This window comes from Taudactylus pleione, unplaced genomic scaffold, assembly GCF_031769625.1.
Source record: "Taudactylus pleione unplaced genomic scaffold, aTauple2 ptg000437l, whole genome shotgun sequence".
Classification (NCBI taxonomy): Eukaryota; Metazoa; Chordata; class Amphibia; order Anura; family Myobatrachidae; genus Taudactylus; species Taudactylus pleione.
In genome coordinates, this window is record NW_028284839.1 from 6,054,282 (window position 1) to 6,080,000 (window position 25,719).

Genomic DNA, 25,719 nt, shown 5'->3' on the forward strand with positions numbered 1-25,719 from the left:
GCCCGAACAAGATAACTGAGCGCCCTTAGCGTTAGCCGCTGGAGAAGGGGGAGGGTTAGCTTTAGGGAGTGTAGTGGGGTTCGGGTTAAGTTTTGGGGGGGACGTTAGGGTTAGGCACCCCAAGGGGGGAGGGTTAGGGTTAGGCACCTCCGGGGGGGAGGTTAGGGCTAGACATCGGTCCCGGGAGGGTTAGATTTAGGGTGCGGTAAGGGGGGTTATGGATAGGCACCCCCGGGGGTAGGTTAGGCACCACTAAGGATGGGTTAGGGTTAAGGGGGAAATGGATCTTCTCACTTCGGGCTGCCAGCGTCGGGACTTCATACCCAGTCCGGCAAAAGAAGTAGTGTACCCGCCAAGGTGTTTCAGCGTTGCGCCGTGCCCTGTCTGATTTGAAGTTGCTGAATTGCGCACTGCCCTTATGGCGGCGCCCCGCTGAAACAGCCGTCCCCACCCGCGGGGAGAAAAAGTTCCAGTGAGACAACCTCTGGAGAGTGAATAGACGCTGTGCGCATCCATTCACACTGCGGGGTGAGCTTGGGGCAGCCCAGCATCTTCGTGAGTGCTGGGCACGCCCCCCACACTAATGAATCACGCACCTTTTCTAGTGACCACGCCCCTTTTTTAGGGCGCACACAGCAGTGCCCTTCAGCAACAGCCGTCCTGCCCATCCTAGTAGGAACACTAAGAAGTATATGTGCCTGGTTTATGCCAGCCACAAGTCACATGCGCCAAGGTTTTAATTCAGTTAATTTTAACTTCAAAAAATGCATTACCTATTAGGCATGGATTGAACATAACTCTGTCATACAGCAGTAACAACCCCCTGCCTTGTGTACAATGAAGAAAAAAAGCATCACATGTCCTGGGGACGAAGAAACCACAGAGATTAGTCCGTGGAGCATTTGCAAATAGCCAATCACTAGCAGATCGCCCTTGCGGACGATCATTATCATCATCAATTACTATGTGTCCTGGAACACATCTTTTTGCAATTGTACAAAAAACTTCCTTAATGTAATCGGTCTATGAGCCTGATTCAGAGCCGAACGCTCTGACCAGAGCGCTCGCTCTGAATCAGTGCCCTCCTCCATGAAAATGGAGCGGCCTCCTGGCCGCTCGCATAGCTGTGTGTGACCACCCACAGCATACGCAAGCGTCCATGATGATGGTCGCAATGGTCTTGACCATCGCGACCATCGGGCTTGCGACGGAGACCCTGCGGTAGGGTCTCGCTGCCGCAAGCCCTGGAGTGATTTTGGCTCTATCAGAGCCCAAATCACTCCCACTGACATCACTAGTGATATCAGTGGGGCCGGCTTCCGACGGCCCCACTGATATCAACATCGACAGCACGCCCCCTTTGGTGCGAGACCCGAAGTGATGGAGAGCCCGTCGCTCACCAGGTCTCGCGCATGCGCACGACGGAGCTCCCTCCGTCGTGCGCATGCGCAGTGGGGGAACATCGACCCGCTTGCGAACGGGTCTGAATGACCCCCTATGTTAGGGAACTCAAGTTCCACCTACACAAGCAGGCAAAAGAGGCAGAACCACACAAATCTGCAGGGGTCACATATCGGTGCGCCATCTGCTTCCCCTGTGCACAGCGCAGTACATGGTGCGATCTCACTAGTAAAAACAAAAAGAAGAAAAAAGAAAACAAGAGAACCTTCCAATCTTGTAGACCCTAGAACGTATAGCATCTATTATCTATGACTAACCGGATACATTTGACAGATTGTGGCATGGTCTCAAGGCCTGATTTTCCAATAGGGAATATGGGTAAGTACATAGGGTATCTATAGCGATTACGCAATAGCGATTACGCACACAGTCTCACTGTGAAGATATGCTAATTCTCTGCGATCGCTATGCTGTCGCAGCACAACATAAGGACGCCCACTTTACCTTACACACATCCGTAATACTTTACAAGTCTGCGAAAACATCGGTATCATCGAGTACAATCGGAGCCCCACGCACACTTGCATAAGGTCTTACCCTACTCAGAAAGTGCTAACCTCATCTCACGTAGTGAAAAGCCCAAGCTGCGTATGGCATTGCAGTGCCTAATTTATGCACATCCCTGTAACGGCGTTCGAACGCACTGACACGCCTGCGCTTCGCCAACACCCCCCCCCAGCACCTCCCACAAATGGTACATCCTGTCAATCAGGGGGGTAACTAGAACTGTTTGGGCCCAATAGCAACATTTTTAAGGAGCCCCCCTAACTTAGGTCTTACACAATGCCCATAGTAATTCCCCAAAAACATTAAATGCCCATTGTAATTATGCCCCTTATGCAATGCCCACTGTAATGGTGCCCCTTATGCAATGCCCACTGTAATGGTGCCCCTTATGCAGTGCCCCAGTACTAATAATACCCCCTATAGTAATGCCCCTGGTAACAATGCCCCCTGGTAATAATGCCCCTAAAAGTAATGTCCCCTGTAGTAGTGCCCCCAGTAGGAATGCCCCCTGCAGTGCCACCAGTAGTAAGGGTCCTTGTAGTGCCCCCAGTAGTAATGCTCCCTGTAATGCCCCTTGAAGTGCTCCCAATAGTGCCCCCAGTAGTAAGGCCCCTGTAGTGCCCCCATATGATTCCCCCAGTAGTAAGGCCCCTGTAATGCCCCCTGTAGTGCCCCCAGTAGTAAGGCCCCTGTAATGCCCCAAGTAGTAAGGCAGGCCCCTGTAGTGCCCTCATATTATTCCCCCAGTAGTAAGGCAGGCCCCATGTAGTACCCCCATATTACGCCCCCAGTAGTAAGGCAGGCCCATGTAATGCCCCCTGTAGTAAAGCAGGCCCCTGTAATGCCTCCATATTATGCCCCCAGTAGTAAGCCCCCCCCACCGCACACCGACACACACACAAAAAAAACAAAACAATACTTACCTTAAACCCCGCTCCAGTGCCTGCTGCTGTCCGTCCCCAATGCCCGCTCCTCGGAACTATGGGAGTGACGTCATGACGTCACTCCCATAGTGCACTGCAGGACCCAGAAGCTGGAGCTCTCAGGAGTGAGCTCCGTCCTCCGGCTGCCGCTGGCGCCGGGGTGGGGGGGAGAGAAGAAGCCGGGCGCCTGCTGGTAACACAATCTCAGCGGACGCACGGCAAAAATGGAGGGTGCAGGTGGTGCGATAGCTTGGCCGGCGGGCCCCTTAAGCCGCCGGGCCCCATAGCAACCGCACCCCCTACACCCTCCATAGTTACGCCACTGCTGTCAATCACTCTGCGATGGGTCCGCGTAGTCACTGCGATCTGGTTTGCGCACGTGCACTGTGATGCTTACGCAGTTGCGATCCTTGCTGTATCAGGCCCTATGTGTGGATAACTGCACAGTACCACTACTCTCAGTCGGGTGTAAGTGTTATGTACAATTTCAAGTAAACAAAGGACCCATCTCTCTGTTGTCAAGACGCTGTTGTCACTGTGTAAGGCTATCCTTCTCTGTGACGCGGGCAACCACACAGCATCAGGTTACTGTGAAAGGTAAGATAGACAACACGGAACAAACACACAAGATTCCCCGGAGGAACAAAGGATTTGCAGAGCATCTAAGAAATGTGTACTACCCAGTAACTTATCATTATAGTACCATACAATATATTATTGTACTGTACAGTATAATATAAATCTCCAAAGTATCATACAGTATATTATAATACCATACAGTATAATATAAATCTCCAAAGTACCATACAGTATATCATTATAATACCATACAGTAAATCATGGTACTGTACAGTATATCATGGGACATACAGTATATTATAGTACTGTACAATAGATCAAAATGTCGTGTACAGTACATCACAGCACTGTATATCATCTTAGTACTGTACACCGGGCCTGATCCAGAGATGGTTAGTAATGAAGCCGAACTCGCAGCCGCTCACTCAATAGCGGTTGCGGGAATATGCACATGCTAATATCTGCCTTCCCTATATAGTCTATGAAGCGATGGGGTGTACGCCCACTTTCAGGCTCCGTGGTCAGTGCATTTACGAAGGATATTGTAAACACTCCATATACGACGCAACAACAATCGCACCATCAACATTTGTAGTAGCCTAGGGTCTATTTTAGCCACTCTCCTCTAATCCAGCTAAACATGGCCTCTGAGGCAGTGCATTTGCGATTGGGAATTCAGCAGCGTTCCCTGACACGCCCCTGACACTCCCATAACACACCCATAACACACCCCTGACACTATCATAACACACCCCTGACACTCCCATAACACGCCCCTGACACTCCCATAACACACCCCTGACACTCCCATAACACTATTTTAACACGCCCCCTGACACTTCCATAACACACCCCTGACACTCCCATAACACGCCCGACACTCCCATAACACGCCCATAACACTGCCCCTTTTTACGAACACTTAAGGTCACCTACCAATCTCCACCCTGAAATGCCCAGAGATCGCAACCCCCCCGTCTCAAGTATGAGCGATAACATACGCAATTGCGAACAACACAGGACACTTGGGTTCACTTGTGCGCTGTAAGGGATTCCTGGACTTTTTGCGCAAGAGCAGTAGCAAAACATTGCTCAACTGCGTAAATATCGGCACTGGGTCCATCTGAATAAGGTATTGTATATTATAGTACATACAACACGTGATAATATTCTGTACAGTATACCACAGCAGCGTTCAGTGTATCATCAAAGTACAATACAGTATATCGTACTGTACAGTATGTCATAGTACTGTGTACAGTAAATCATAGCACTGTGCAGTCGATCATCATAGTACTGTGTGGTATAATATAGTACTGTATAGCATGTCACTGTATTGTGTACAGTATACCATCGTAATACCATACTGTATATCATAGTACTGTACAGTATCATAATAGTATAATACAGTCAGTACAGTACAGTGTCATAGTACAGGGAGACGGCTGTGGACACCCCAGCTACTCACGGAGTGCTGGACAAGCCCCCAGCATGAAGTAAAATGGGAGGCGTGCCATACGTCATCTAGGGGGCGTGGTCTATTGAAATTAGGCCACTCCCAATTTTCAGGAAACGTGCTGGGGGCTAGGATGCCAAAAAATAATGGAAAAGGGCATTACACCTCCTGGAGCCAGCCCTGATCATTATAGTACTATATACTATAGTAACGTACAGTATATAATAGTATCATACAATATATCATTATAACACCTTATAGTAGTGGTTCCCATACTTTCTTGACTAACAGGACCCTAGAGTATCAGCATTTTTTCACAGCACCCCTAGGCCAAAAGATTATTATTGAGAAATTTGTCACAATTTACATTGTGCCTTTCTATCATTCTTACATTCTGTTATATAGGGGTGTACAGGTATTTTATGATTTGCAGCCACCAGCACTGGTTTTCCCTATGAAATAGAACTTAAAATTATTAATTTGTTAATGGACCACAAATCCATGGCACCCCTTCAACTGCCGTCTGGCACCCCAGGGAGCCAAAGCACCCAATTTGAAAACCAATGCCTTATAGTATATCATAGTTCTGGTCACAGTATATCATAGTACTGTACAGTATATTAATATAGCATACCTTCCAACAATCTCGCTTTCGGCGGTACGGCCCGCAGTTCCCTCTGTGGGGGATAGTTGGGGGGAGCACTGTCACTGTGAACAGATGCCGAACAGATGCACACGGCATCTGTTCACAGCTTGGGGAGAGCCCTGGGCACTCCCCCAGAGTGATGAAAATGTGACAAGCCGCCTATAATGCCACACCCCATTTTCAGGTTCCTGATTTCAAGATTGAAGATGTTGGGATGTATGATCATAGGGGGTCATTCAGACCCGGACGCTATTTGCGGCTGCTCTCTGGCTAAAAGGGGCCGGCTATTTAAATCATGTGCTCGCACTGCATCGCGTAAAGCCGCCCACTAAGCAATAGCAAGCAGCCGCACTATGCGCTCGCACCTGTATAAAGACGCCCCTTTGCCACTCGCAACACACGTCATCTCCGGCAGTTGTAGGATTAATCGGGAACATCGAAAGCCATCGGAACTGTTCGCAGCGCTTGTGGTAGCCTTTTCCCACAAACAATGTTGCGAGCAGTTCTGGCTAAAATACAACCCAGTCACGTGTGTAATGACGCTACTTTGCTAATTATGCACACCTATTAAACGCCGTTCTGACGGTCGGGCACGCCTGCGTTCGCACATCCACATCCGTTTACAAGCACCGTCCCCTGTTACCACCCACAAACGGCACTGTCACTCAAAATAGCGCCCCGACTGCGGGTTACGGGCGAGCACTTTCCCATCGCAATGTCTGGTTCACGCACGCGCATTGCGACTCATACGCATGCGCAGATTGCGAAAAATTGCTCAATGCGAGTGAGCGCAGCATAGCATCAGGGTCTGAATCAGGCCCATGGTACCATAGCGTATGTCATCATTAATTGCTCCTGGTTTGAAATAATAGATGCATGATGTTACAACAGTCTTTGTTATGCCACGTTATATATATAGTCCCACTACGCAGCACCACTTCTCCTGTCGGTACGCAGCACCCAGTGTGTTACCAGATTTGCCCCATATGGGCACCTTTAACCCTATCACTATCTGTGGTGAAAAGATGTGGGACAGGTATGAAGAGGTGTAAATGATGTGGGACAGGTATGAAGAGGTGTAAAGGATGTGGGACAGGTATGTAGAGGTGTAAATGATGTGGGACAGGTATGTGGAGGTGTAAATGATGTGGGACAGGTATGTAGAGGTGTAAATGATGTGGGACAGGTATGTGGAGGTGTAAATGATGTGGGACAGGTACGTGGAGGTGTAAATGATGTGGGACAGGTATGTGGAGGTGTAAATGATGTGAGACAGGTACGTGGAGGTGTAAATGATGTGGGACAGGTACGTAGAGGTGTAAATGATGTGTGACAGGTACGTGGAGGTGTAAATGATGTGGGACAGGTATGTGGAGGTGTAAATGATGTGAGACAGGTATGTGGAGGTGTAAATGATGTGGGACACGTCTGTGGAGGTGTAAATGACGTGGGACAGGTACGTGGAGGTGTAAATGACGTGGGACAGGTATGTGAAGGTGTAAATGACGTGGGACATGTATGTGGAGGTGTAAATGATGTGGGACAGGTATGTGGAGGTGTAAATGATGTGGGACAGGTACGTGGAGGTGTATTTGATGTGAGACAGGTATGTGGAGGTGTAAATGATGTGGGACACGTCCGTGGAGGTGTAAATGACGTGGGACAGGTACGTGGAGGTGTAAATGACGTGGGACAGGTATGTGGAGGTGTAAATGACGTGGGACATGTATGTGGAGGTGTAAATGATGTGGGACAGGTATGTGGAGGTGTTGATGATGTTGGACAGGTATGTGGAAGTGCAAATGATGTTGGACAGGTATGTGGAAGTGCAAATGATGTTGGACAGGTATGTGGAGGTGTAAATGATGTGGGACAGGTAGGTGGAGGTGTAAATGATGTGGGACAGGTAGGTGGAGGTGTAAATGATGTAGGATAGGTATGTGGAGGTGTAAATGATGTGGGACAGGTATGTGGAGGTGTTGATGATGTTGGACAGGTATGTGGAAGTGCAAATGATGTTGGACAGGTATGTGGAAGTGCAAATGATGTTGGACAGGTATGTGGAGGTGTAAATGATGTGGGACAGGTAGGTGGAGGTGTAAATGATGTGGGACAGGTAGGTGGAGGTGTAAATGATGTAGGATAGGTATGTGGAGGTGTAAATGATGTGGGACAGGTATGTGGAGGTGTTGATGATGTTGGACAGGTATGTGGAAGTGCAAATGATGTTGGACAGGTATGTGGAAGTGCAAATGATGTTGGACAGGTATGTGGAAGTGCAAATGATGTTGGACAGGTATGTGGAGGTGTAAATGATGTGGGACAGGTAGGTGGAGGTGTAAATGATGTAGGATAGGTATGTGGAGGTGTAAATGATGTAGGACAGGTATGTGGAGATGTTGATGATGTTGGACAGGTATGTGGAAGTGTTGATGATGTTGGACAGGTATGTGGAGGTGTAAATGATGTAGGACAGGTAGGTGGAGGTGTAAATGATGTAGGACAGGTATGTGGTGGTGTTGATGATGTTGGACAGGTATGTGGAAGTGTTGATGATGTTGGACAGGTGTTGGATTGATGGGAGAGGAGTTTTATAACTTGCAGATGAGAGGTAAGAGTGTTTATTCCAACTTTTTACAAAATGGTATAAAACACTAAATATAACTTTACAGACATTTCTCTGTACCCCAAAATGCTGGTAAGACTTTAATTCGATGAAAAACAATTGCTTGCTATTACTTTTCCACCATTAATACAAAAAGTGCAAAAATCAGCTATTTAACACTCTTCAATAACCTCCATTACTTTGCTTATGGTCACTATTAGCCGTCTATATGGACCTGCTATCTGTCATTTTTTTGTGGGTCCAGGATGGTTTCCCCACTTTTTCATGCACTTCTCCCAGATCACATTTTGAAGAAAAGTTGCGCAACCTTACAGCGAGTACTGCAAATTGATATTTCCAATTGAATCTCGCACTTCACACAATGTATGCGAGCTTCATTAAACTAACTCGCTTTTTGCAAACTCGCTTAGAATTGAATTGACACCTCAGTCTGTAGCTTCCAGCTGCCTCCATTCCCCTCCTCACATAATGACACTGCCCCTGTCACATACAGCCCTGTCCTCACTAACACATCACTCATCTCCTAATATACTCTGTGCTGCTGGGGGACCCTGCTCCTTCCACTATATAACTCTCAGTCCGTGGCCTCCTGCTGCCTTATTTGCCTCCTCACATCATGATGCCTCCATTCTTCTCCTCACATCATGCCACTGCCCCTGTCACATGCAGCCTGATCCTCACTAACACATCACTCATCTCCTGATATACTATGTGCTGCTGTGGGGTCCTGTTCCTTCCACTATATAACTCTCAGTCTGTGGCTTCCTGCTGCCTCCATTCCCCTCCTCACATCATGTCATGGCTTTGGGCACATGCAGCCCTGTCCTCACTAACACAATAAGACGAGGGGACCGGTCACTGTACCTCATTCAGAGTCGATCGCTTGCTGCAAGCGATCGCTCTGAATGAGGGCGGCTACTTACTTTTTTAAGTGGCGCCTTCTTGTCGATCGCTAGGCTGTGGGTTACCACCCACAGCTCTAGCGACCGACCAGGTGTGATGGTCGCGATGGTCATCAGCATCGCGACCATCGGGGCTTACGACCAGACCCTAAGGTTGGGTCTGGGCTCTCGTAAGCCCCAGGGAACTTCCTGCTCTGTTTGAGCAGGAAGTTCACCACTGACATCATCAATGATGTCAGTGGGGCCGCCCCCAAACGGCAAGCGTTCCGACTGGAACGTCCCCGGCCCGCCCAGCAAACGGGGCGAGCTGTCACTCAACATCGACAGCTTGCTCCGTCTGCTACAAGACCCCTAGCGATGGAGCGCCCGTCGCTAGCCGGGTCTCGCGCATGCGCACGACGGAGCCGGCTCCGTCGTGCTCATGCTCTGTGGGGACCATCGACCCGGTTGCGAGCGCATCGGCGCTTTGCGTCCGGGTCTGAATGAGACCCACTGTCCATCACAAGATCAGCTCACTCATCTCAAATATGGGCTGCTTCAAACAGTTTGGTGAACTCACTAGACGTTGTTCTATCTCCACTCACTTCAAACGTTTTAGCACTGTGTAGCCATATACTGAAGACTGCTACAAATAACTGCATCTTAGTTGTAAATATTATCTATAGGACTTTTATCTACCAGTTTCAATGATTTATCAGGACTGAAAATATTTTACATTTTTATGAGACTCTCAGGCATCATTGTCTGATTGTGTTATAACCGCTCTGAGGCTATTTGGAAATTCAGTTTCCATTCTGATGCGATACAAAGCAATTTTAAACACTGCACAATTATTTCAGTTAATATTCCTGAACTAATAATGATGATTATACGGTCATTAACTTTCATGCACTCTAAGCATAAAAGTATATATTGAATTATCGCCAGCCTATAGAGTTGAATATTTCTCTTTCCATACCTTATTCAGTATAACAGATATTTGCAGGCAATTTACTAATATTAGTTTTTACCTTAGCCTAACAATGTTGAAGCTCTAAGCAAAAACGTTAACCCTGGGGCATCAAGAAATCTAAGTTCTACTTATCCAGAAGACAGAATAAAAAATGAAATGGGTTTGTAAAATGTCTTACTAGAAGTAAGGTGCAGGAACCTGGAGATGTTCAACTATGAATTTCTCTAATGAATTAAACTACTGTTTCTTTGTTGTTTGTTTTTTAATAAAGATCTACTAGCAAGGAGTATAAATAAAACTTCTATAATGAATTCAGAGGGTTCTTAGGAGATTCACATGTCAGGACCTGTAGAGCCTGGGTATATATTTCTGGCGGTACAGGGTACAGAGGACTATACTCAACAAACAGGTGACTTTAATTAACTGTATGTAACAATGCAGATTAAACATTGTTTTTGTATTTATTCTGTAACTCGGTTTCAATAAAGTCTTGCACTTAAGCTGGGGACACACTAAACGACGTGTGTACCAAGCAATGCGACAGACGTCCCTCCCAACGACGGGCCGACATGTCAGCCCTCGCTGCATAGGGTCATCAGGTGCTGTTTGGACTGCATGTTGGGAAGATCAGAGGATGCGACTGATGACCGCACGGGAGCGCGCACTGCACGGAATAGTGAATACACACTACACGATTTTAATGATTTGTCGTTCCGATGCTTCGCAATCGGCCAAATCGGTAACAAAATCATGTAGTGTGTAGGGGCCTTAAGAGCCGATGCTTTTTCAGATGTGTTCCATCATGTTCTGCCACAGGCCCCATGTTCCATGGCTCCTAATGTACTCTGAGTCTGAGGGCTGTAACCTAACACATATCGCATCCTGTCCTATCCATCTTACAGCATTATGCTGGTATCCCTGATTCTGAGAATACCGTCCTTTGGGTAGCTGCCTCATGGATGTCTTGCCCTGGTTATGCAATAAATAAGTATATAATAAAATTACAGAACATCCATCGTCATTCATTGACCAAGGGAGTTTATAGGAAGTATCCCACTGGCCAGAACTGGGCCTCCTCCGGAACAGAGAGTAGTCTCATCTATAAGAGGCCCATTCATCAATAAGTTCCTCTGTTAGCTACTACTACTAAGCGCCACATACCGTGGCAAAAATTAATTATTTTAACTAGTAATTTATGGAAATCCTCTTGCCAATAGCAGCCCATCCTGGAGAAGAGCAAAAAATATAGGGATAGATTACGCTGTAACTTTACTGCCAAGTTTGGACTGAATTATCAACTGCAAATGTACAGTATAGCCTTCTGGACAGATGAGGGGAGATTATTTGAAAGACCCTCTCTGAAAAAAAAAAAAGTGAGAATGTAGCATATAGGCTTCAAGGTCTAACCCCCATCAATGATTGGGCCAAGTTGCAAAAAGCTAAGCTTTGGCAAAAAAAAAAGGCTTTTTTGCAATCCCCATAGAAAGCTATAGTATGGGGACTGATACTGTGATCAAAAACAGAGGGACCTCCAAAGATGCCTCTGATATCGGCTGCAGTATCCCCTTGTTAAATAGCTCTTAACCATCAGAAAACTTAGCCGCAAAATTACTTTACTAAAGATGCCCCTAAATTAAAGGTATCAAGTGGCATCAGTCACATGTGGTCTCTGGGACAGGTCACTCATGTATTTTGCTTACTGTACTTCCCTGGTAGGCATATTAAACAATGTCCCAGTTTGAGCAGCGAAAGTACCAGGGCTCCTCAAAACATCGCTACCCCATAATGATCTCTAGAGAACAGGAGAATGAGGCCCAAAGCTACAACCACATGGTGCTCACAGTGTTGCACACACTCTGTAAATGTTTGTGGAATGCGTACACAAGGTTAGCTCTGTACAGTAGCCGTAATCCGCATGCTCGGTTGCCTGCCTCTCTGCGGCTGGAATAATCCTATCTGTACGCTTGGGCCGCACAGTCTTCATCATGCACCAATCCTACACAAAGTGCAAAACGTCCTTCTGAAAAAAATTGGGTACGAGATCCCAGCGGGATGCCGGTGGTCATAATACCGACAGTCAGAATCCCAACGCGTGCAGTACCCTAACCCTCCCCCCCTGCAGGCTAATCCTTGCCCTAGTGCCTAACCCCAACCCTACAACTTACCCTCCTGCAACCTAACCCTAACCATCCCCCCCCACCCGCAGCCTATCCCTAAAACTCCCCCTTCTCCGCAGCCTAACCCTAACCCTCCCCCCCTGCAGGCTAATCCTTGCCTTAGTGCCTAACCCCAACCCTACAACTTACCGTCAGGATTCTGGAACCGGGATTCCGACTACTGTCAGGATTTCGGCGCCAGGATTATGACCGCTGGCATCTCGACTGTCGGGATGCTGACTAAGGCCCTCATTCAGAGCCGTACGCTCTGAGCGGAGCGCACGCTCTGAATGAGGGCCGCCCTCCATAAAAATGGAGCGTCCTCCTGGACGCTCGTATAGCTGTGGGTCACCACCCACAGCCTATACGAGCGTGCAGTTTGATGGCCGCAATGGTCGTGACCATCGCGACCATCGAAACTGCGAGCCAGAGCCTGCGGTTGAGGTTTTCAACCGCAAGCCCCGGAGTGATTTTGGCTCTATCAGAGCCAAAATCACTCCCACTGACATCACTAGTGATGTCAGTGGGCCGGCTTCTGACGGGAGGCGTTCCCGTGGGAACGCCCCTGTCAGGGAGGCACGCCCCCGGCACGCCCACCAAGGGGGCGTGCTGTCAATCAACATCGACAGCACGCCCCCTTTGATCAGACACAACGAGCGAAGGACTTTCCTTCGCTCGTCGCGTCTGGCGCATGCGCACGACGGAGCTCCCTCTGTCGTGCGCATGCTCAGTGCAGACCATCGACCCACTTGCGAGCGGACAGCCGCTTGCGAGTGGGTCTGAATCAGGGCCTAATTCCCATCTGTAAAAACACGTGTGCACAATTCTGCATAATCCGCAATTCTGTCGACACGCCTCGCTGAACTTTACCCCTGTGAGAATGCCCCATTATCACCCAGATACGCCCCTTCAGTCGCAATCCGAGATGCATTTAGTTAACGTATATCTCTGAATCATCTATAGAGGCGTACGCTTGGTCCTGCAGCCTGCGCAGAGCGAAAAACAGCCAATGTATTCGCCTTCAACTCTGAATGAAGCCCCACGAAGCAGCAGCACGGAAACACAGTCTTCAGGGTTTAAACAAGACTAGATTTGACGGTATGTACTTTGCACACAGGTGTCTCAGCGGCTATTGTCCTCCCTCAGCATTCTGCCACAATAGAGTATTACCACAGGATTTTCTCTTTATTAAGCAGTGAAGCACACACTATATAAAGACTCTTACAGGCTATGCTCTTAGCACAGAGATGTCTAACACAGTCCTTTTCAAGAGCACTGGCAGAGATCGTCCATTTATTCTATCAACGCTCTATTTACTTAGTCTTAGCCTGTTTATAAAAGCCAATCCCAAATCAGCTATTTTGTCAAATGTAAAGCAAGCGATTGGAAAACAGCCATACAGTAATGTCAGCACAAAATGCAGGCAAAAATAATCAAGGGAACAAAAAATTATGGTTTATAGGGCCTGATTCAGAGCCGGACGTTATTTGCGCTCGCTCGTTCAGAAAAAAGGGGTGGCTATTCAAATGAACCGTTCGCTCTTTGCGGTCTGTTCACGCCTCTAGGTCTGAACGAGCGTACAAAACATGCGGTCGTTTTTTGGAAAACTACGCCCCTTGGCCGCTCGCATCCTACGTCATGTCCGCTATTTATTAGATTAATCAAGTACATCGACCAGCGTATGAACTGCTCGCTATTCTTGTGGTTGGTTTTTCCTACCGCAATCATGTGAGCAGTTCTGACTATAAAATAACCCAGTGACGTGGTCAATGACGCTGCTGTATTAATTATGCACACCCTTAAAACGCCCGTTTTGACCTTTAAGCACGCCTGCGTTCGGATCTCCACTCCCCGTTTTCAAGCAGCTTCCCCTGTTACCACCCACATACGCCTCCTCCTCCTGTCACTCAAAATAGCAGGCATTCGCTATTTAGCAAACAAACGATTTTCGGCCGCACTGACTGGTTCGCGCATGCGTATTACAATCCGTACGCATGCGCAGTTGTGCAAACATCGCTCGGAACGAACGAGCGGCCGCTTACGAGCGGGTCTGAATCAGGCCCATATATCAGTGTGCAGCTCGTGTCTCTCCTCTGAGATGCAGACAGCACAGTTTAGTCTATGGTAATGATTTAATGCAGGACTTCATCATCATGTTCCACGTGGTTTAATTTGTAAGAAAATGAACGTCCGTCACCATCAGAATTGACTTTTTGATGCTCTGCTGCTCCCTTTTATATAGCCAGGCCATTTCAAGTCATATTTACTAAACTCTGTCACTTGAAAATACATCCGGTTTACATGCACGTGTTGTATTTTACAATGAGCTTTGCAAAGTTAGTTTGCTTTAGGCACACCTCAAACAGAAGTGGCTCCAGGCCCAGCTCACGAATTAGGCCCGCCAGATCCTTGCCCAAATAAATAAATGTTCCGGGTCTGGCATCAGTTTATAACAGCTCTCAAAACAACATTCAAAGGGCGGGATGTTTCAACCTTAAAAATGCAGTCAAGCCTCCGAAAGCTGCCGATTTTGGAGGTTTGCCGCATTCTCCGAATACATAAAAGTGGTCCGCCTCTGCAGTGCCCATAGAATGATATGGGGTTGCAGTGTGCCGGTATGCATCAAGGTTCGGAAATCAATACTTTTCTGAGCTTGAACCCAATAGGCAACGCTGCCTATAGAAGCCTATGAATTTCTTTATTCAATGTGTTCCTGGATAGGGTTTAAAATGGAACCCTCCCCAGATGGTATGGCATGCACAGCTGCAGGCTAGCGGTAGAAATCCTGGGTCATAAATCCAGAACTCCAAACACTGCAAAGGACAGCTCTTATCGGAAGCTCTTATCAGAAAAGCTGTCCTTTGCTTAAACCTTCATGCAATTTCCGTTAATAAGCGCCGCTATGCATGCGGTAAGCAAATTCTCCCCTGGAAAAGAAATAAAATCTATACAATCAAAAAGGTCTCGCATCCTACCATCCTGGGTGACAATCTATCATCCTGAAACTATTGTATCACGTTGCAATCTTTCAGTTGAAATCAGCTATCTTCTACTGTGCCAGCTCTAGATTACATGTTGTATGTGTGGGGCGATAGGTCAGATGACTAAATAAAAGTGAGAATTGTGTGTGAATGGGTTTGAATATCAAACAATGAACTTATTTGTTCAAAAATTAAAATAAAAACACATTTGAACAAAGCGTACTAAAAATCGACAGAAGAGTCATCTCCATTATTTCTTTGAACCAAACACAAATTGTTCAATTCGACAACAAACAACACATGAATGTTATTATCATAGTAATAAACACAACTCTGTAAGTAAAATTAATTTAGCTGCTTACATTTTATCAGTTTTTTTCTTTAATGTAAAAAACACTAAATAAATGCCTAATTCTCATCTACTCGGTCCACTTATTGCACAGTGGGCCTGATTCAGACCAGCTCGCGAGCGCTATATGCGCTCGCAAGCGGGTCGGTGGTGGCCCAGTGTGCATGCGCACGACGGAGCCGTCTCCGTCGCGCGCATGCGTGAGACCCAGATAGCGACGGGCAAACTTTCGGTCCGAGTCTCGTACCAAAGGGGGCGTGCTGTCGATGTTGAGTGACAGCACGCCCCCTTTGGTGGGCAGGCCGGGGACGTGGCCGCCCAGACGGAGGCGTTCCCACGGGAACGCCTACCGTCTGGGGCCGGCCCCACTGACGTCACAAGTGATGTCAGTGGGAGTGCTTTCGGCTCTTTTTGAGCCTGAAAGCACTCTGGGGCTTGCGGCAACGAGACCCTACCACAAGGGTCTCGTCGCAAGCCCGATGGTCGCGATGGTCTTGACCATCGCGACCATCATCATGGCCGCTCACTATAGCTGTGGGTGGTCACCCACAGCTATGCGAGCGGCCAGGAGGCCGTTCTGCAAAACCAGAAGGCCGGCCCTGATTCAGAGCGAGCGCTCTGTCAGAGCGTCTGGCTCTGAATCAGGCCCAGTGCGTACACAGCACCGGGGCCGACGGTTATTTAAAAAGCAGTCGGATCTGTTACTCTGTTCGGTACTGCTACGCATCATATGTCGGCAACCAGGGCTAGGCTTCTCTGCGCCCAACGCCATCCTGTGCTTCGCTGTAGCGCCCCTTCCTTCCCCCGTTCCCAGCCCAAGCGTATACCAGTATCGCCAGCGGGTGGGCGGAGGGTATGATTTTCCGGAGCCGGCCGTTGGAGTGGTGAGTACCTCTGTTCAGGCAGGGCGCACGGTTGCCTTGCTAGCCCGTACCTGCAGTCGCCACTGTCGGCAACGATGAGCCAATATCGTGCTGCAAATACAGTGTGGACAGAGATCATCTGACATGGGGCAGGTAAAACGTCAGTGATTTTTAGATAGAAACGATAATTGTATATACTGGAAGTAGAAGTGCATACTGGAAATCAGATGCCCATAAGTTTGTTTCAGCTCTCAGCAAAACAATTGTGGATCATTTCTCTAATCTGTCAGGTGTGTTCCTAGCTTTAGACTTCCTATAGATTTATGCTGGGGAATATTAATGCCATTAATCTTTAATATTTATGAAGATGATCAATGGATGCCATGTGGACAGTCTAATCCCACCAACGTACCTACTAAGCGGAAATGGGAAAGTTAAACTAGATCACAAACAAAACTACAAATACTGCAAAATCCAGCACAGCCTTAACATTACCACTGTGTTTCCCAAGCTCGGTTCTCAAGGCAGTGTAAGGGGTATATTTACTAAACTGCAGGTTTACAAAAGTGTAGATGTTGCCCATAGCAACCAATCAGATTCTAGTTATCATGTATCTAGTACCTTCTAGAAAATTATAGCTAGAATCTGACTGGCTGCTATAGGCAACATCTACACTTTTGTGAACCCGCACTTTAGTAAATATACCTCTAACAGTCCAGGCTCTAAGGATGCTTTAGAACAAACACCTTAATTAGTACATCAGTCAGTTTGATTTAACCATTATTATTATGATTATCATTTAATTATATGATGCCACAAGTGTTCAGCAGCGCGTTACAAAGTACATAAACAAATAGGGGACCAGTGACTTAGGCCGGGATGTACTAAAGGAAAAATGCGGTAAAAACCCCGTTTCGGGGTTTACCGCATTTCCATATGTACTAAGACCTGGCCGCAATTTTATCGGTGCAGAGGGTAACGCCAGAAAAACCTGGCATTACCCTATAGAAGCCTATGAGCTTCTTACGGCACCCGGCTCCCGACGATTCGCCCCCGCCTCGCCGCCCCACCATCGCCCAGCGCTGGCCCCTACTCACCTGCTGTCCATGGTTGCCGGCCTGCGCTTCTCCTGGGTCCTCCGCCTCCTCCTCCTCCTAATCTTCTTCCGGGTGCAGGGAGGAGAAGGAGGAGCCCGGAGCTTCCTGTACATGTGACCAGCAGGAAGCTCCCGGGGCTCGGAGGGGGCGGGGTCCCACGGAGACCCCATCACCTGGCGTCAGCTGCTGCGCAGAGGGCAGCTCTTATCGCAAGAGCTGTCCTTTGCGATACTAATCGCATATGTTAGTATAAATGCGATTAGTATGGTTGTGGTGCCTGGCGGAATGGTCACCGCAACCTTAGTACACCCCGGCCTTACAGTACAATACAATACAGGATGAGGACAAGGATAATATACATTGCTACATTAGCGACCATAACACCCAGATAAGCAACAGAGCAAAGCAACTAAGGTGCCCTAGTGATGAGTAAGAAGTAGATGAAAGTAAAGTAAGGAGAAGCACAAGAGGGTAGAGAGCCCTGCTCGTAAGAGCTTACATTCTAAAGGGGAGGGGCAGACAACAGTTGTGACACAGATGGGGTAGGCAGGGAGGAAGGAGTATGTAGCAGCAAGTTAGGATGAGAGCTGGAAGGCTTTCATGAAGTAGTGGGTCTTGAGAGCCCATTTGAAGGATTGTAGAGGTGGAGAGTCTGATGGGAAGAGGGAGAGCGTTCCAACCATCTGTGCTCAAGCATGAATATCCTTTAAGCCTGGCCTATTAGGGTGCTCTGAGGACTCCGTTTGGGAAACACTGAATTACCGTGATGATAGATATAGGTAGACAGACAGATACAATGAAATGATACAATGTTCTATAAAGTGGCGCCAGAATATATACAACACAATGTCCTTGGCTTTAGCTATTTCCATACTTAGCACAAACCTAGCCAACAAATGGAGTGCTAACATTGGTGAATATGCATTCATATTTACTATATACATTTATTTTAAGCAGGTACAAAAGCAAGCTATGTTGCCTTTTGCCATTAATTAGTATATATAATGAGAATATCTAGTTGTAAAAGTGTGAAAGTACATGAAGCCCCAGACACATACACACCGTTCTTCTCATAGCTGTTATTTGATATTATATTTAACATTAATATGCAGCCGTGCAATGCTGTATAAGGACATAGCCAAATACATGTCAAACTAATGTGGCCCATCCATTATTTCCTAAACCAGCAGTTACAATATATATATTATTTTAAGATTTATCCTGGCGCTGATAATGCATGACAGCCGCAGCGTTACAGTACTGTTACCAGCAATGTTTTATGTCACATTATACCAGAAAACTAATATTAACATTGACTGCGATCCTTATTCCAGAAGGAAAAATAACCAGAAAGAAAAACACACACAGATAACAACAAAGTATTCCCACAACAGTCAGCTGTGCCTCCAGACTTCCGAAGCCACTGAATAGGAATAAGGGCAGTACACAGCTCTAGCTACACACAGGCAGTCTCCGCACATTCCCTAGTCAGATCCCCATCTTATCTGCAGGAGATATGAGTCCAGCACAGAAATAAAGAAGGGGATTTGTCACAGCACATTGTTGAATTTTTAATCCGATTGTGCTCACTGTGAAAGTTAATTCTTGTCTGGCATGGCTGGCTGTATGTACACAGGCCAGTGTAGATCCAGGTAACTCTATATGAATTTTTAAGGCATATTGCAGATCCAGGTAACGCTGCATGAATATTAAGGCATATTGCAGATCCAGGTAACTCTATATGAATATTAAGGCATATTGCAGATCCAGGTAACTGCATGGATATTAAGGCATAATACAGATCCAGGTAACGCTGCATGAATACTAAGGCATAATACAGATCCAGGTAACTCTATATGAATATTAAGGCATATTGCAGATCCAGGTAACGCTGCAAGAATATTAAGGCATATTGCAGATCCAGGTAACTGCAAGGATATTAAGGCATAATACAGATCCAGGTAACGCTGCATGAATACTAAGGCATAATACAGATCCAGGTAACTCTTTATGAATATTAAGGCATAATGCAGATCCAGGTAACTCTATATGAATATTAAGGCATATTGCATATCCAGGTAACTGCATGAATATTAAGGCTAATGCAGATCCAGGTAACTCTATAAGAATATTAAGGCATATTGCAAATCCAAGTAACTGCATGAATACTAAGGCATAATACAGATCCAGGTAACTCTGCATGAATACTAAGGCATAATACAGATCCAGGTAACTCTTTATGAATATTAAGGCATAATGCAGATCCAGGTAACTCTATATGAATATTAAGGCATATTGCATATCCAGGTAACTGCATGAATATTAAGGCTAATGCAGATCCAGGTAACTCTATAAGAATATTAAGGCATATTGCAAATCCAAGTAACTGCATGAATACTAAGGCATAATACAGATCCAGGTAACTCTGCATGAATACTAAGGCATAATACAGATCCAGGTAACTCTGCATGAATACTAAGGCATAATACAGATCCAGGTAACTCTGCATGAATACTAAGGCATAATACAGATCCAGGTAACTCTGCATGAATACTAAGGCATAATACAGATCCAGGTAACTCTGCATGAATACTAAGGCATAATACAGTTCCAGGTAACTCTGCAAGAATACTAAAGCATAATACAGATCCAGGTAATGCTGCATGAATACTAAGGCATAATACAGATCCAGGTAACTGCATGAATACTAAGGCATAATACAGTTCCAGGTAACTCTGCAAGAATACTAAGGCATAATACAGATCCAGGTAACGCTGCATGAATACTAAGGCATAATACAGTTCCAGGTAACTCTGCAAGAATAGTAAGGCATAATACAGATCCAGGTAACTGCATGAATACTAAGGCATAATACAGATCCAGGTAACTCTGCATGAATACTAAGGCATAATACAGATCCAGGTACCTCTGCATGAATATTAAGGCATAACACAGATCCAGGTAACTCTACAAGAACATAAAGGCATAACACAGATCCAGGTAACTCTGCAAGAATAGTAAGGCATAATACAGATCCAGGTAACTCTGCAAGAATACTAAGGCATAATGCAGTTCCAGGTAATGCTGCATGAATACTAAGGCATAATACATATCCAGGTAACTCTGCATGAACATTATACAGATGCAGGTAACTCTGCATGAATATTATACAGATGCAGGTAACTCTGCATGAATATTAAGGCATAATACAGATCCAGGTAACTCTACAAGAACATAAAGGCATAATACAGATCCAGGTAACTCTGCATGAACATTATACAGATGCAGGTAACTCTGCAGGAACATGGAACATATGACTCTCCAGACTAACCTGACAGGGGACAGATGGGAAGGCCGGTGCAGGAGGAGGTCTGCATGTGCTGAATTTCTGCAGCTGGACATTTGTTGGAGGAGAGATAAGCATCCAGCAGGGAGAGATGGGGCAAGAAGGGACAGGGCAGGAGATGCTTTCCTCCCGGAGGACACCAGGGAAACCCTGCAGATCCCAGGTGGCACAGTGCTGCAGCTCCCAAAGGCGATGATGCTCCCCAGTCACTCATCCATAGGGATTGCCTAGAGAGCCTTCAGGGTGACAGGCTGCTGGAGCAGAAGGTGTGGCATCATGAAGATCCTCCCGCGCTGCTGCTGCTGCTACTAGGATCCTGGTATTCCCATTGCCAGGCAGCAGTAACCCCTGCTATAGCTACTGCAAGGTCTGGACTCCGGAGCATTGGCTGCTGTGTGTGCTATAATATGCCTAGCTCGGAGCTCCCTGCTCCCTCCCTGTGTGTGCCTGTTCCTCCCATGCACCTTCTCCTTGCACTATGCTGCTACTGGGATCCTGGTGGTATCCCCATCACCAGGCAAGCAGCAGTACCCCCTGTTCTAGCTAATGCAAGGTCTGGAGCAGTGGTTGCTGTGTGCAGTCAGTGTTACTATGATATGCTGCCGCCTGGCTCCCTGCGTGCCTAGCTGAGTGTGCCTGTTCCTCCCATTCTCCCTCCCCTTGCTCTATGCTGCTGCTGTGCTGCTGCTGGAACTTAAGCCTCCAGGGCTAGTTGCAAGATACATCTTCTCCCAGGTGAGCCAGGGATCAGTAAACACCTGTCTGAGCATCAGGTTTCCAGGGCTGAGCACAGGGAGGTTGGGAAGAAGGCAGGAAAGACATAGATGTTTTGCATATGGGGGCGGCTGCTCTCCTCCTCCCATACACTGTCTGCAGCACAGCTTTATCTTCTTTCTGTACAAATCAACTTGCCCAGAATATAATGACAGTGAATGGCTCCCAGTGGCAGGAAGGACGGCAAGTACTGGCCGATGTTTTGTCTACTGTGCATCCGCGGTGATGGTCTTGCGATGGCGGTCGCAGTGAGGAATGGGGACCGTTTGTGGATGGCAATAGGGGGTTGGCGACTCCAACGTGGGGTGATCTATAGACCACCAGGTCAGGAAGAGGAACTGGACAATAAACTACTGCAGGACATCACTAAAATGGCATTTAAAGGAGAGGTTATTATGGTATGCAGTCGGGAAGCCGGCGGACCTAATCCCGACAGCCGGCTTCCCGACTGCTTAATTCCGGCGAGAGTTAAATGACGGGTCTAAATCTAGACGCCTGTCATTTTACCGATGCCAGGAGACCGGCGCCCAGCATCCCGATCGAAGGGATGCCGAGCGCAGACAGCCGCCCCCTTAGGTTTAGGGTTCCCGGGGGGGACTTAGGGTTACTCACCCCCCTGGGAGGTTAGGGTTAGGCTAGGGGGAGAGAGGGTTAGGCACCCCCGGGAGGGGACTTAGGTTTAGGCACTGGGAGGAGAGGTTAGGGTTAGGCACCCCTAAGGGAGGGTTAGGGGGTAGAATAGGTTAGTGAATACTTACCTGGGGACGATCGGGATTTTCATCCTTTTCGGGCTGCCGCTGTCGGGATTTGAACCCGATTCCGGTTATTATCATGGGAGATTTTAATCTACCCGATATAAACTGGGAGGTGTCTGTGGCAAGTTCCACTAGAAGCATGAACATCCTGAATTCAATGCACGGAGCCTCCCTCCAGCAATTGGCGAGGGAGCCCACTCAGAAAGACGCAATATTAGACTTAATACTTACAAATGGAGACAGAATATCTGATGTAAAAGTGGGTGAAAACCTGGGCTCCAGTGATCATCAAGCAGTATGGTTCAGAATAAAGACAGATACTGACTCACACCATACAAAAACAAAGGTGTTAGATTTTAGGAAGGCTGATTTTGCAGGGATGGGAAGATGTGTAAGCGAATCTTTGGCAGAGTGGAGGTACTTGAAAGGAGTGCAGGAGAGGTGGGAAAATGTAAAAAGTGCAATATTAAAGGCAACAGACCTTTGTATCAAAAGGGTTAGGAAAACCACAAGGAAAAGGAAGCCAGTGTGGTTTGGGAAAGACATATTGTGAATGCAAAAAAGATGGCCTTTAGGAAATAGAAGCAGACGCAAAATAATGAAGACAAAGAGGAGTATCTTGTAAAACAGAAGGATGCTAAGAAAGTTATCAGATGTGCAAAAGCTGAGGAGAAGATGGCACAGTCAGTGGGTAAAGGGGGCAGAACTTTTTTTTAAGTATATAAGCGAAAGGAGAAAAACAAAAGGTGAAATAAAAAGACTAAAGACAGAAAGAGGGAGTCTTATTGAGGGACACAATGTAATAGTTGGTCATCTTAATAATTATTTTTTTTCAGTATTCACTACTGAGAGAGAGGGAAAGGGGCCACAGGTAAGTTTCAGGTGTGATCAGAAAAATGAAGTAGGAACAAGCACATTTACAGAGGAGAAGATTCTAACAGAACTCTCAAAACTGAAAGTGGATACATCAATGGGACCTGATGGGATATATCCAAGGATACTAAATGAGCTTAAAGGGGTGCTGGTTACACCATTAACAGAATTATTCGACCAGTCACTAGCTACTGGAGTAATTCCAGAGGACTGGAAAAGAGCTAACGTCCCACTGCACAAAAGTGGAAGCAAGGAAGAGGCAAGCAACTACCGACCAGTGAGCCTTACATCAGTAGTTGGGACATTGATGGAAACACTCTTAAAAGAAAGAGTCGTAGATTAGCTCAAATCCAGCAATTTGCAGCATCCCAAACAGCATGGATTTACTGGGGGGAGATCATGTCAAACAAATCTTATTGACTTTTTTGACTGGGTGAATAAGGAAATAGATAAAGGGGGGGCCATAGACATAGCTTATCTAAACTTTAGTAAGGCTTTTGACACTGTTCCACATCGCAGACTGTTAAATAAACTGGAAAGCATGGGATTGGATACAAAAATAGCTGAATGGACAAGATCATGGATGCAGGACTGGAAACAGAGAGTTATAGTAAACGGAGTACAGTCTCAAGAGGGAAATGTAACCAGTGGAGTACCTCAGAGATCTGTACTTGGACCAGTGCTTTTTAATATCTTTATTTGTGACATTGCAAATGGTATTGAAGGGAAACTATGCCTTTTTGCAGGTGACACAAAGGTATGCAACAGGGTAGACACACCAGGAGGGGTAAAACAAATGATTGATGATCTAGGTAGACTAGAGGAATGGTCAAGACCGTGGCAACTACAGTTTAATGCCAAAAAATGCAAGATCATGCACTTGGGTCTCAAAAATCCAAAGGCTAAATATAGTATTAATGGCACTATACTGGAAACTACTGAAGAGGAAAGGAATGTAGGAGTCACTATTTTAGGTGACTTAAAGGCAAGCAAACATTGTAACAAAGCAATGAGGAAGGCAAGTCAGATGCTTGGTTGCATAGGGAGAGGAATCAGTAGCAGAAAGAAAGAAGTGATAATACCACTGTATAGGTCATTGGTACGTCCTCATCACGAATACTGTGTTCAGTTCTGGAGGCCATATCTCCAGAAGGATATTAATACATTAGAGACTGTACAAAGAAGGGCAACTAAAACGGTGCAAGGTCTACACCTCAAAACGTACCAGGAAAGACTAAAAGATCTTAATATGTATAGTTTGGAGCAGAGAAGGGATAGGGGGACATGATAGATACATTCAAATATATAAATGGTTTTAACAAGGTAAAAGAAGGAGACATTCTTCACAGAAAGAGAAGTATTAGAACAAGAGGACATGTTCTGAAACTGGAGGGTGGTAGGTTCAGGGGAAATTTGAGGAAAAATTCCTTCACAGAAAGGGAAGTGGACAAATGGAATAGCCTCCCATCAGAGGTGGTAGAAGCTAAGACAGTAGAGCAATTTAAACATGCATGGGATAGACATAAGGATATCCTTCAGAAGAAGTAAGGATCAATAAGGGTTGAGGTAATGATATGTTTAAAAATGGGGCAGACTAGATGGGCCAAGTGATTCTTATCTGCCGTCAAATTGTGTTGTGACCTTTTATGGGGCGTGGGTCAGCCCGTACACAGTTTACGAAGGCTCTTGCTTCTCACTTCCAACGCCCATGATTCTGAGTAACTATATGGTTACTCAGAACTACAATAATCGACTGATCTGCGTCCAATGCTGTCTTTGTTAGCAAGTGTGTGGATTTGTGAAGCCAGCAGTGGGTGTCTTAATACAGATCTCGGCAGCTGCGTAATTTGCATACTTTCGCCCAGTCGCTTCATACAAAGATGCAGTCACAATGGAATGTGTCCATCTCTGAATCAGGACCATTATTAGGAATGTTGGTATAAAAAGGAAAGCGGTTTGCTGTGTTGCCTATAGCAGCCAACTAGATATAAATGTGATTTTTCTAGTGCGGTTTGAAAAAATGGAAGCAAAGATTTGAGTGTTGCTATTGGGCTCAGTCTGTGAAATGCAGAGGGATGGGAACCCTTCAATATATTTTTTGCTGATAATATTAGAAAATAAATGACTGAAAAAAGTGACACCACATATCCTCAGACCACAACTTGCAATAAGTGCCACCACATGCCCTCAGACCACAACTTGCAACAAGTGCCACCACATGCCCTCAGACCCCAACTTGCAACAAGTGCCACCACATGCCCTCAGACCACAACTTGTAACAAGTGCCACCACGTGCCCTCAGACCCCAACTTGCAACAAGTGCCACCACATGCCCTCAGACCCCAACTTGTGACAATTGTCACCACATGCCCTCAGACCCCCAACTTGCGACAAGTGTCACAACATGCCCTCAGGCCCCAACTACGACAAGTGCCACCATATGCCCTCAGACCCCAACTATGACAAGTGCCAC

At 46.5% G+C, this 25,719-nt stretch overlaps 1 protein-coding gene across 3 annotated transcripts in view; it reads right to left on the minus strand.

Moving 5' to 3' along the window:
- The window catches only part of PLEKHG5 (pleckstrin homology and RhoGEF domain containing G5), a 419,500-nt gene that overhangs the window by 225,171 nt on the left and 168,610 nt on the right, over window positions 1-25,719 (minus strand). Inside the window, exon 1 of one of the 3 annotated variants that reach the window (XM_088447754.1) lies at window positions 20,830-21,467. The exons of the other annotated variants lie outside the window; for them this stretch is intronic. Within the exon in view, the coding sequence (XP_088303880.1) occupies window positions 20,830-20,922 (93 nt within the window). The 5' untranslated portion in view covers window positions 20,923-21,467. Of the gene's footprint in view, window positions 1-20,829; window positions 21,468-25,719 lie in introns of those variants that run through there. 3 annotated transcript variants of the gene reach the window in all.